Source organism: Gobio gobio (genome assembly GCF_949357685.1).
Source record: "Gobio gobio genome assembly, chromosome: 1".
NCBI lineage: Eukaryota > Metazoa > Chordata > Actinopteri > Cypriniformes > Gobionidae > Gobio > Gobio gobio.
In genome coordinates, this window is record NC_137097.1 from 56,961,632 (window position 1) to 56,975,763 (window position 14,132).

At 39.1% G+C, this 14,132-nt stretch overlaps 1 protein-coding gene across 1 annotated transcript in view; it reads left to right on the forward strand.

The window, feature by feature from the left end:
* The window catches only part of plekhh3 (pleckstrin homology, MyTH4 and FERM domain containing H3), a 43,719-nt gene that overhangs the window by 25,720 nt on the left and 3,867 nt on the right, over positions 1-14,132 (forward strand). Inside the window, exons 5-12 of the mRNA XM_079826831.1 lie at positions 2,690-2,847; positions 5,279-5,402; positions 8,225-8,531; positions 9,418-9,625; positions 10,348-10,484; positions 11,715-11,835; positions 12,322-12,753; positions 13,042-13,233. Coding sequence (XP_079682957.1) covers positions 2,690-2,847; positions 5,279-5,402; positions 8,225-8,531; positions 9,418-9,625; positions 10,348-10,484; positions 11,715-11,835; positions 12,322-12,753; positions 13,042-13,233 — 1,679 coding nt within the window. The remainder of the gene's footprint in view (positions 1-2,689; positions 2,848-5,278; positions 5,403-8,224; positions 8,532-9,417; positions 9,626-10,347; positions 10,485-11,714; positions 11,836-12,321; positions 12,754-13,041; positions 13,234-14,132) is intronic.

Consider the following 14,132-nt stretch of genomic DNA (forward strand, 5'->3'; position numbering starts at 1 on the left):
ACTAATAGGCACCTTTTAAAGGGATTTATTAAAATAAAAAATGATCCCATAATAGGTGCCATCCTAGGTGTGTATGACATTCTTTTTTTTTTTCTTTTTTTTTTGGAAGAATACAATCAGAGAAAATAAAAAATGTCTTGGCTAATCCAAGCATTATAATGGCAGTGAATGGCCTTTATTAACCCCCCGGAGCTGTGTGGAGTAGTTATGATGGATATGCAGAGCAACATTCACTGCCATTATAAAGCTTGGAAGAGCCAGGATATTTTTTTTAATATAACTGATTGTATTCGTCTAAAAGAAGAATGTCATATACACATAGGATGGCTTGAGGGTGAGAAAATCATGGTCTAATTTTCATTTTTGGGTGAACAAACCCTTTAACCCCCCCGGAGTCGTATGGATTATTTTACAATGGATGTTTTTTTTTAATATAACTCTGATTGTATTTGTCTGAAAGAAGAAAGTCATATACTAGGATGGCTTGAGGGTGAGTAAATCATGGGGTTATTTTCATTTTTGGGTGAACTATCCCTTTAAGGGGAAGATAAGGTACAAAGTTTTTAAGTATACTGCCCCATTGATAAGCTGTTGTATCACTAAATTTACTTTTTTTGCAATTTCTTTCTGGGAGTACATGAGGAGAACACTTTTTTTGGTGAACTGTTTTGCATTGTGACAATTCCCATACATTATAAGATCAAAAAGATCATAAAGGCGTAGTAAAATCCATATGAATTGTGCGGTTTACTTCGCTTTCAGTCTTGTGAAGAGATATGAACGCTTTATATGATGAAGTTTACGTTTTATTTATCTAAACAATATTTGAAATTCAACATGCATACATAGAGCACATCACATTTGGTAAACACGGAAGCTTATGGTTGTGTGAGAACCAGTGAGATTTGTTCAAGCATGTGACGCACATACAAGCTTCCACATGTGATGTGCTCTATGTATGTTCATATGTGAATAAAACATATGTATTAATATGTAAATCATAATAAAACCTAAAATGATGACAGAATTTAAATTTTTGGGTGAACTATCCCTTTAATCCCTTTAAAGGTTGTCCTTTTTTTTTTTACTTCACGGTTAGTAAATGTTGTGAACAGTGGAAGATAAGCACAGTATTTCACTCGCTATTTTAGAATTTGCCCTCACGATGACATGCAGTATTTCAGATAGAGTAGGTCTTTTGGTCAGATCACAGGCACGGACCAGTCGTGAGACCTGTTGATCTCTTGTCGACATTGGCGTGAAATCTTTCTTGTGGGAAGACTTTGATCGCCGAAATGAAATGCATGATTGTTTGAGAGCAAAAGAGAAGGCGGCAGATAAACGACATGCATTGTTGTCTGAGGAGATGGAAGGCAATGACCAGACAGATTCAAAGCCTTAGTCATACTGCAAATGTGTGTGTGTGTGTGTGTGTGTGTGTGTCTGCCTGTGTCTGTGTCTGTGTCTGTGTCTGTGTCTGTCTGTGTGTGCCTGTCTGTGTCTGTGTGTGTCAGTCTTTGTGTGTCTGTATTCGTGCGCTTATTCACATGGTATGCATTCAGCTGGAGTTCTGAATCACACACACACACACACACACACACACACACACACACACACACACACACACACACACACACACACACACACACACACACACACACACACACACACACACACACACACACACACACACACACACACACACACACACACACACACACACACACACACACACACACACACACACACACACACACACACACACACACACACACACTTCCAACCAGCACAGTCCACAAAACTCTAAACTTTTCCCAGATTAACTTTAGGGACTTTCCTAGATAAAAGTGTGTGTGTGTGTGTATGTCTGAAAGTGTGTGTACAAGGGCAACGGTTGGTCAGGAGTCATTTATTATCCAGCACAGCGGACACAATGGAGACGGTTTCTTCTTTTAACAAACAATTTTTCATATAATATCATGTCTAATGCTTAGGCTTGTCAAAAGAGTAAAACGGATCTTTTAATGAAAATGTTAACAATTAATGTTAATTAATTTGAGGTACAATTTCGTGCCCAAGAAATAGGAGTTGTTTACAGTGGACATCAAATAGTTTGGCCTGCAAATCTTATAAACACAGTGGTCCTGAAAAACCTGGAAATATCAAGGAATTTAACCATGGAATAATCATTGGAAATTAATTAAAGGGACATTTCTACTGTGAAATATAAATTTTTCTGCTCGAAAATATTTCATTAGCTAGATATTGTGTAGAGCAAAAACTTGGCTAGTCTATAGAGATTGTTGGGCTTTATAGAGATCGTAAGGAATTGGTGTCTTTAAAAGTCTCAGTTTTGAATCAAAGCTTCATTCTTTTTGACTGCCAAAGTTAACAACAAGGGAGAAATTATATATTAGTAAAATCCTCATAAAAGATCCAGATCCAGCTCTAGGAACATCTGAACACATTTACTGCAGGCCAGGCAAGTGAAATATGAGGTTGTCAGAATGCTGGAGTACATTTGTCTTTAATCAGAAACAGTATAAACACACAAGTTTTATTGCATTTTTTTTTAAACTTTTCTTTATGTACATATCCTCATAATTGTTAGGAGAACCTATTTTTGTTGTGTTCGGCTTCGTTGAATTCTCTTTTTGAAGATAAAATATTTGAAATGTGTGTGTAACAGGTTACTGGAGTCTGACAGTGTATGGCCGCAAGCATTGCTACAGACTATTCACAAAGCACTACAATGAGGCGGTGCACTGGGCGTGTGCCGTGCAGAAAGTCATCGACAGCAAAGCGCCGGTGGAGACGCCAACACAGCTGCTTATACGAGACATCGAGGTGAGAGAGCACACCTAGATGAAGCAATATAATATAATATTTTGTCACTGAATATACATGTACACATATATATGGCAGCTTAGTTCCTAAACAGTCCATGGTCAGGATGACACTCATACACAGAGACGGTGTGTAAACCGTCTAAACCCCACCCACTGTCATCTCTCTGCCCCAGTATATTATTATTATTAGTTTGTTGGCTAGTGATTTTACACTTATAGATTTGCTGCTCGGTATCTCGTGTCCCTGGAAATAGTTTTGAAGGCAGTGAGTAGCTCTTCAGAATAACCCTGTTGTTATGATGTAATGTCGGTGCTCTCGGAGAGATCTGTATTAATAGGATGTTAGTTGCTAGCCCACAGAACTCTCCGGAATCCCATTGAGGTAGCACTTAAACAGACAGACAAGCAGACACAGACAGGCAGGCGTGAAAACCGCAATGGTTGAAATGTTAAGTGGCCAGACCCCTAAAAGAGCTTGCTGATTGCTATATATCTCTTAAAGATAATTTATGTATGGGTATTAACAGTGTCAGGGGTAATACATTACAAGTAACTTGAGTTACGTAATCAGATTACTTTTTAAAGTAACTAGTAAAATAATGCATTACTTTTAAAATTTACAACAAAATATCTGAGTTGCCTTTTTTCCCCATTTATTGACTGACAGCTCTCTTGTCTCCATGTTGAGAAAATCGTAAGTGCAGAGGCGTTGTGTGTGAACATGATGGTTAGTGTAGTTCTAGACTAAATGTGAGCATGCTTTTACTAATCTCTCACTTGCACAAAAAAAAGATTCAGTGTTCCTCAAAATAAATAAAAACTGGGAAATGCAAAATCAGAACACCATGCAAACCTCCAATAATTAAATATGCTAAGTAAAACAAGTACTTTTATGCATTTAACCTCACTTTATTTACCAATGTACTTGCTGCTGACCTACGATGATTCAGTTTAACCATAAGCAAAAATGACTTTACAATTTTTGTTTTTAATGCTGAAGTAAGAGGAGAGAATTTTTTTTCTCCTGCATTCTATTCCTCCGTTATCCAGAATGGCGGCACATGGTTTGTTTGAGCTGCGCCCTGTACTATACACGTGTGAATTTGCATTTCCTTCAGCCTGAGGCTTATTATTTCAATTTTGATGCGAAAGGGTCTTTAAATTTGCCCAAAAATTTCCTAGCCCAGGTGGAAAAAGTCATTCAAAAGTAACGTAACATTACTTATTTTATAAGTAAAGCAATTAGTTACTTTTTAAGGGAGTAATAAAATATTATAATGCATTACTTTTCAAAGTAACTTTCCCCAACACTGGATATTAAATATTAAAGCAATAAGACACAGGAGGCTGTGCTATATTCTCAATATAGTTATGGCCAAAAGACACTATTCTTGCCTTATTGCTTTTTTAAAATGGTTACCATATATTATATAGAAATGTTGTTTTGACATCCGTACTAGGGCTGCGCAATATATCGAAATTATGAAAATATCGCGAATGTACATATCGCAATATGCATATCGCAACGGCACGTAATATCTGAATGATTTTAATAGGCTTCTTCAACATTGTGAAAAGTGTATGTTTTAGGTTTGACGCATATAGTAGAGAATAGACTGAGCACACGACTGTTACTTATGTGACTTGCTTGACGTTAAAAAGAGTTATTAAACACAATAACTTGCAAAAAACAATTCCTTGCAGTCTTGCGCTGTCTGACACACACACCGAAACGTGCGCACAAGCCGTTCTTTTTTTTCGTGTCTTGTTACACACTCGAACTGTCAAATACACACACAGTTATGTCAAAATGGCTGTCTTGATGAGTATTCATGTAAACACAGTCGGTTATGCTTTAAGTGAAAGATATCAGGTGGGGAAAGAAATTGATTTTACGCACTTAAAGCAATATCGTATCGCACATCGAATATCGCATATTTCTTCAATATCGCACAGCCCTAATGCATACCATAAACTTAAGTTTACTATACTATTCATACTATTATTTTACCGTAGTATTTATTTATACTATTTATCTGGCCGCTCAAAAACTCATACACATACAGTACATAGTGGTAATGGCAGCCTGAAGTCTTGCCATGTTGAACTGCTCTTGGGTTGGTTTATCAGGTCTGTTATAAGCAAACATCCCACAACAAACATAAACTGTCCTTATTCACCCTTGAAATGTACACAGCAGCTTTCATTATACACACATACCACAGAGCAGACCTTGACCAGGGTCTGTAAGCTGAAATTCCCCAAACACACCATTTACATTTGAAACATAATTTCATTATCAAAGAGGTCATCTGTTTATAGGGACATAATGGTATACAGCAGATACTCACAGTCTTGGGTTTATTTATTTCAAGGTGTTTAAAAGGTTTTGCATTACTTTGTGTGTTTATGTGCATTATTTTATATAGGAGAACAAATTCAATCCAGAGGTTGTGGAGCACATCTATCAGCACAATCCCATCCTGAGGTATACGCAGAGCCCCCTCTACGCCCCACTGCTGCCTTTCCCCTACGGCAGCCTCCACCACACACGTAAGTCAAACGCACACACACTTATATTGCCTATGTCACATATACACACCCGTGCTCACATGGTCCTGGAAGAACATTTCAATCCCCCTCTTTCTACAACCCTGCCGCTTTTTGTGTAACCAATATATTTACCTGTCAGGCAGAAGCAAAGCAAACTCAGCATCTGTTTTAAGCAATTTTAATCTCTCAGCTTTCTTTCGTGATGAAGAGCCTTAGTCTTTAGTCTTCCTTCTGTTTGGGTTTTGTTACTTTTTGGTCTTTTTATTTAACGCGTCTTCCTATTTCTTTGAATTCACCATAAATAAAAATAAAAAAATGAATGGAAAATTGCATTAGTGACTTATCCATGCACAATCTTTAATCAAACACATGAACGTCCCCTCCCCTTCGCAAGGGCATCTCCAGCAACGTGTCATTCTCATAAGATTGTAGCGATTAGCAAACAACAAAGATCCACTGATCCAATCATTTCCTGATGGATGAAATCTAGTCCAGCCCTGCATTTGTTTCTTCTTAGAGAAGCCATTTCACTCGGCTATACACAGATGAACCCAAACATTATGGCCACCTAGCTAATATGCTGTTGGTCCTTTTTTTGCTGCTGAAAAACAGTGCCAACCCTGATGACATTTTATTTATCTTATAGAAAACAATTGTAGAAGTAGTTTAAATACTATAAAAGCTAGATGTGTTTTGAAGGCCTCATGGCCTACATGACTGTGAGAGACTGTCACATGGGAAAGAATCAGATTTTAGCTGAAGTTGCTTGCGGTTGGCATCTGTACTGATACGAAGTCGCTCTTTTGGTTTATGAGGCCTTCAACATAAATTAGGCAAAAACACTGAATAGTCACTTTGTGGGACGATCAAAATATGTTTTGACTAGTTGGCAGTCGACCACCCTTACAAAGGGAACAGGCTAGCCAATTAATGAAATAACTGTGGCGAGAGTGTTGTTGGGGAGATTCCAGGAAGAGAAAAGGGAGGAGAGCACCTGCAAGTGTGAGTTGTGAGTGAGATGGTCAGATGTCCTGCAGGCATCTTGGCTTTGTTGCTAATTTTGACTTCTGGAACTCTGCACCTTAAGCATTACTTTTGCAAGATTGAGACAGCAGATCCTTCAAGTCATGAAGGTTGTCAGGTGGAGCCGCCGTCGATTGAACTTGTTGGTCCAGCGCATTCCAGAGATGCTCAGTTGGATTGAGATCTGGGGAATTTGGAGGCCAGGGCAACACCTTGAACTCTTTATATGTTCCTCAAACCATTCATGAATGTTTGCTATGTGGCAGATGCATTATCCTGCTGAAAGAGGCCACTTCAACCAAGCAACACCACTGTCATAAAGGTGTGTACCTGGTCTGGAACAACGTTTAGGCAGGTGGCACGTGTCAAATTGACGTCCACATGAATGGCAGGGTTTCCCAGCAGAACATTGCCCAGAGAATCAGACTCCCTCCACCGGCTTGTCGCCATCCCACAGTGCATCCTGGTGCCATAACTTCTCCAGGTAAATGGCACACACATACACTGCTGTCCACACTTTGTAAAAGAAAACGGGACTCATCGGATCAGACAACCTTCTTCTATTGCTTCATAGTCCAGTTTGTGGACCACTGTTGGTAAATTCTCACCACGGCTGACCAGGAGCAACCCACAAACCTTGCTGATTCAGAGATACTCTGATCCAGTCGCCTTGCCATAACAATTTGGCCCTTGTCAAAGTCGCTAGGATCTTTATTATTGCCCATCTCTCCTGCGCCCAACATGTTGACTACGAGAACTGATTGTTTGCTTACCATCTAATATACCCAGATCTTAATATGTGGCCCTGCAAAGAGATGATCAGTGATATTCGCTGTGGTCATCTGGTGAGCATGTGGTCATATTCAATGTTTTGGCTCATTTTGTATCCTCAAAACTCATAATGTTTATCTATCACACTTTCAGAATCTGGCATAACATAGGCCTATATAGACTGACACTATGAATGCACAAAATGATTGGCAGGCAGAAATCACCTCAAAGGTGTTCTGATTGGCTAAAAAAAATTATCTGACTGTGACCTGCAACCACAAAAGAAACCACTTTTATTTGACTACTTCAAGGTGTGATTCTCCAGGACAGTTATTGCAGTTACTGCTGTTTTTAGGAAGTAGTATAATTTTCTGAATTGAATTTTTTAGATTTTTTGAATCGACATCTGATTTTAAATCTATAGAAATGATGGCGTATTTGGTTAACTTACATTTAATATTATGATTTTACTGGGAATCATAGTTGAATAGTTGATAGGAATGAACAATGGAGTATGGAGATTTAAGCATGCGCGATTGGGAAAATCAAATTTAAACTTTAAATAAGAATATTAATAATTAAAAAACTCCAGGTTTGCGGAGTGTGTTTTTTGTAGGGCTACACAATTTGGGCAGAAATTATATATGAATGTATAATAATAATAATCATCATTACCATCATCATCATCTAACACACATCATTATTAATAATTGTATGTAAATTAAAATGTTAAGCAAAAAAAAAAAAAAAAAATATATATATATATATATATATACTATTGTAACATTTCACTGTAAGGTTTTTAATAAAAATTATAATTTACCAATAATTTAGTTTTTACTTAACAGCACTGTAAAATTACAATATTAATATTTACAGTATGACTTGTTTTAACTTTTCAAATGTTAAAATGCCAAGCATTTATTTTGATAATAATTAAACCTTCTCTGCTTTATACTTGATTTCTTCCCATTGTGCCAGTAAACACACCTTCTCTCTCTCTCTCTCTCTCTCTCGCTCCTTCATAGATATGTCTGGTAAAGGCTACACATCCATCCGCGAGGAGGCGGTGAGGCTGTTTAACTGCCTCCAGCAGTTAGAGTTGGCCCGTGAACCCATTCCTCTAATACAGGGAATCCTCCAGACCTGCCTCGACCTCCGGCCGCTCCGAGATGAACTCTACTGCCAGCTCATCAAACAGACCAGCATCACCAAATCAAGTGTGCAGACGCAGCCAAACCCACAGCTCAGATACTGGCAGCTGCTCACCTGCATGAGCTGCACCTTCCTGCCCAGCTGCAGCATACTCAAATATCTGCGCTTTCACCTGAAGAGGTCAGTTACACACGAATAATACAGATCTCTCAGAGTGCGTCGGCATTACGTCATAACAGCAGGGTTATTCTGAAGAGTTACCTCATGAATATATACACTCCATTGGGTGTGTATGCTCACAAACCCACCACAATGTCACAAATCATTTGAGTTTTATACAATTTCAGCTTTTCTACTTTAAAATGTCACTTTTAATTCAATGTGTTTCTTGCTGTTTCTTTGTAATTGTGAAGTTTTCTGGCAATTTCTGAATGAAAATAGTTTCTACATCAATTTTTTTTCAATGCAGCCGGGTCTTAACATACTCATTACCTTACCTAGTAGGCCTTGAGTATAAAGACACACAACTGCCTCCGGTCCTGTGTAGGAAATATGGGCTGCCTGAAGTTGACTGGATTGGAAAGTTAACTTCCTGTTCACTCATTCTTTTCCTCTCTTTGAGGGATTGGGAAACGGCAAAATGCTTTCTGCATCCCATGGCTAATTGACTTTTAAGTACTGCCAGGCCAGAGGATAGACAGGGGAGAAGGGCAGACAATAAGAGAATGGCTAAATAAACGAGTGTGCCATGAGGAAATGGTGCATTGACCACAGGGCTTTGATTACAGAGGCGGCTGGTGTAATTGAGACGGAGGAGTCTCTGTTCTCCTGAGGCCCCCGGACTCTTCCCGCATGTGTTTACTTAACACAATTAGGGCCTACGGCATGCATGTGATTTACCAAGTGGCTGACACTTCATATCGCAAATAGACAAACTAAACAGAGAGGCCACAAAACTTCCCTCTATTTTTTCTGAGGGAAATTTTGCGGTTTGTATGTGAAATTCTGTAAATGGTCCCTGTAAATTTAAAATCTCTTTCTTTTATTATTTTCCCCCATGTATCAGAGTTCAAAGTTTGAGTGTGGACTCAGAGGTGGAGAGCTACGCGTCCTTCATAGCCCAGGCTCTAGAGAAGACGCGTGGCCGTGAGTGTGTGCCCTCTTGGGAGGAGATCCAGGGGCTGATGGGAAGGCAGGAGATACTGTGTACTGTGCACTACCCTGGACCGGGCTGCTGCCAGATACAGATCACCTCGCACACTACGGCTAATGAGGTACAGCAGGGGTTGGGGACCTTGTGCTGCTTTTTAAATATTTCAATAATGTTAAATTCTCTTTTTGCAGTTATCCTTCCACAAAATATTTAAGAATTTATTGATTTTTTAAATTAATATACAGTAAGTAAATGTATTTTTGTTGCATTTATTAATTTAAAAAATATTTGAGAATTTTTCTTAGTTTTTATGGTCTTAAATAGTTTTTGTCTAAAACTTTACCAGACATCTCTGCTACCTCATGTAGAAGAGATGTGCTAACTGTATACACATTAATGCATTTTTTAATAGAAACAAAGCTTTGTGAACTCTTTGACTTTGTGTCATTTTTACATGGATTTTTCTTTCTTTCTCACGTTATTAAAATGATTAAATACTATTAAAAATAGTTTTTGCTAAGTGAAACAAAGCTAAAATAAAGCATAAATATTAGTTAAAACAATTCTTAGTTCTTTATATATACACTGTATGTATGTATGTATGTATGTATGTATGTATGTATATGTATAATATATATATATATAAATTAAGAAAAATGACAAAAGCACATAGCAAAATGTTCAAAATTAAAATAAAAACTAAAAACCTAAAATATAATCAAAATATTGACTTCATACTATAATAATAGTATATAAATACAGCTAAAATAACTCTACTTTTTAATAATAATATTAATTAATAGCAATAATAACGCAACTTTTTTTTCTACTTTTTCTGTCCAGGTTGTGAGGAAGATGGCGGAACGCCTCGGACTGCAGGACAGCCAAAACACATTTGCTCTTTTTGAGCAGAACGCATGCTGGGAGAAAGCTATCGGAGGCAGCACCATAATTGCTGATGTCATCACCAGATTTGAAAAGTAAAGTCTAAATTTCTTCAAACAGTTGTATTATGTGGAATACAACAAATAGCTGAATGTATCAAACCTAAATTACCACATTACTGCCATAGTTTGTTGGACATTGTACCATGGTAATACTATGGTATTTTTTAAGTACTCTGTAAAGACCATCTTACATGAATATGGTAATCATTCCGTACCATAATATACATCAAGTTACCATTGATATTACCATCCATGATAGCGCCACAGTGCAGTACAGAACAGTGCAGGTCTGTTTTTTCTTTATCTTTGATTTATTCACTTTCCCAACACTTTAGCACAGTTTAACCAACCCACATGATGCACACACACACACACACACACACACACACACACACACACACACACACACACACACACACACACACACACACACACACACACACACACACACACACACACACACACACACACACACACACACACACACACACACACACACACACACACACACACACACACACACACACACACACACACACACACACACACACTGTGAGAATGGACAAGCAGCTCTTTATTAGTATTCAGTGATCCAGTAGGGATCTCAAGGTGAGACTGATGTCATTGCGTTAACCGATGTGGAAAGCAAACTGAAGGAGAGATAAGCCAAGCCAGCCAGAATTCAAGGCATCCGCTTTATTCTGGGAAGTGTGTTTGTGTTTGTCTGTGTGTGTTTTTGCACATCTCAGTGCCAACTCTTCCCAGAAGTGGGTTCATGGACACACGCCTAGTCTTTCTCTCACACTCATATGTGTGTACACACACAAACACAAACCAGCGCGTGCAAAACAGCACAAGCAGCAGAAAAAGCTGAGCAAATCAGGGTGAGTCATGTGATTTGAGAATGATGACATCGCTCTGTTGGGGTGATTTTTAGTTGTGTGTTTAGGTAGCGTGGGCGGATATCATTTGTTATCATCATGCCAAGTCTCCTGAGTTACTTAGTTGAAACAGTCTTAGGGTGCTTGTGGTTAAAGGGATAGTTCACTCAAAAATTTAAATTCTGTTATCATTAACTCACCCTCAATTTGTATGAATTTCTTTCTTCTGCTGAACACAAAAGAAGATCTTTTGAAGAATATCAGTTACCAACAATTGATGGGCCCCATTGACTTCCATAGCATTTGTATTTGCTTTAGGCTTCACATGTATATCTGATCCATATGCATGTTCCATTAACAAATCTCTGTCTCTTTCTTCCAGTTTGTCAGCTAAAGATCCAGACTCTGACTGCCAGTGCCGACTCTGCTTCAAACTCTATTGTCTGTTGGACACCGATAACATCAGTACCGACAGCATCGAGTACCTCTTCCTCTATGAGCAGGTAAAACGACAGGCAGGGATGAGCAGAAATGAGAATGTAGAATAGGCTGAAAGAGTCTGATATAAGACTAGAAGAGAAATGGCTTTCTGTGGAATGTGTTTTATAAAGGCCTAATGATGGATGTCTTCCTCAGAACATTTACATTACAAGCCATTAATTCCTGCTGGATAATAAAACAAGGCTTAGTGTAACACAACTGCTGCCAACCTAGTTTGGATCTGTCTGCAAACGTCCATTTACGACATTATATATGTGCATGAAACAGCAGAGAGTGGCTTGGGGGCATAGAAAGAAAAAGGGATTTTCCAGTTCTTCCTTTTTGTTTGTGTTTAATGTGGACTAGGTTCACACTTGTGTGGACAGATGTGTGCATTTCGTCTTTATCAGTCGAATGCAAAGCAAACATGCAAACATAACACACTAGTGAACTCTGTCAACTTTCCCTGGCTTGACTTCCTCCCTCCCTCCCTCTCTCTTCTGTCTCAGTGTCATGAGATGGTAGTGCGTGGGCAGCTGCCAGCCTGTGAGGATGACCTTCTTTCTCTGGCCGCGCTGAGACTGCAGTGTCTGCTGGGAGATTTCAGCGCCCTCTCTCCGTACCCGCCACTGGAGCACCTCTTTCCAGCTGAAGTAGTGGAGGCCCGGGCCCTGCTGGCCCCTGTCGATCCCCCTGGCTGCCCTTCCTTCCCCGGGGGTCTGCTGGCTGGGACGTTGTGGGGGCACAAGCGGCGTCAGGAACAGGACCAAAGGCTGCGGGCCAGGCTGAGGGAGGAGGGAGCTGTGGTGATGTCGACCATTTTAGAGCGCTGGAAAGCCCTAGTGGGATACAGTCGCAGAGACAGCATGGCCGCCTATCTCACCATCGCCCGACAGTGGTCAGGGTTTGGCTGCACGCTCTATGAAGTGGATTTCTACATTGTGAGTGGATTGTTATGTTACTGGTGAAAAGTTTGGCGTAAAAGAAGTCTCTTATGCCATTTATTTGATCAAAAATACAGTTAAACAGTAATATTGACAAAAATACTTAGCAGCACATCTGTTTTCAACATTGATAATAATAATAAGAAGAAATGTTTATTGAGCACCAAATCAGCATGATAGAATGATTTCCGAAGGATCATGTGACATTTTGACTGGCTGGGAGTGTACCACAGGTTCATTTGTCCAGAGACAAAGCTGTGCTTAACATCCTTCTGTTTCTTGTAGAGCTCGACAGGAAGCTTCTCTCAGAAGCTGTGGCTGGGTGTGGCGGCTTCCTGCGTGTCTCTGTATCGTCAGGGTGAAGCCGAAGCGTTGGAGTCTCTACCGATAGGTCAGATCTGTTCCTATGGCGTGTCTGATAGCAACACATTCAGGATCACTGCAGGAGATCGAGACCTGCTCTTTGAGACCACAAAGGTAAGCGGGCTCTAACTGGTATTGCAATGTTTCTGCTACAGACATGACATTTTCTTCAAACCATGCAACTTGTAGAGAATATATCTTTTTTGAAGTGGTGTGAGTTACAATATTAGTCTGTTAGGCAATTAAAAACACAAAATAACTATGAGCCAAGAATTATGAGACATACAAGCGAAATAAATGGTAATTCAAAATGTTAATAATACTAATAAAATACTATATAAATAATACTAAAATAACACTGGCAGCAGCAAAATCCACCCATAATACATTTGCATTGGCAAAACAGCACAAACATTTATTAAGGAAAATTAAACAATCTGGGCCTGGTTTCACAGACAGGGTTTAGATTAAGCCTTAGTTTAATTAGGGCATGTAAGTAGCTTTTATAAACGTGCCTTAGAAAAAAACATTACTGATGTGCATCTTGAGACAAAACAATGCCACTGACATATATTTTAAGATATGTCAGTGCAAGTTGTTTTCAGTCAAAACAACTCAAACATGCAATTTAGTCTGGGACTATCTTAAGTTTTGTCGGGGGCTGGTGATTTAAAGAATACAACTATTTCTATAGTATTTTATGTACACAAATGGCAGATCTTCCTGCCATAGGTTCACTCTAGAAACAATGGGCAGATGCAACTTGGCTTTCATGCATGATACCGCCAAAATACAAGATATAATAAGGGAAGCATATCCCCTTAGCCGAGGCAGTGTTAACGTGAATCGTGACGCTTTTAGTCCAAAATACGTTGACATTGATGTCAAAGGGTTTTTATCATGCATACTTTCCAGTACTCACACAATACAGGTCAGACCAGCTGTACGTGCAGACTTTCAGTACGCACACATGTGGAAACACTGAGACAACCAGTTTATCTTCTGCTGATATT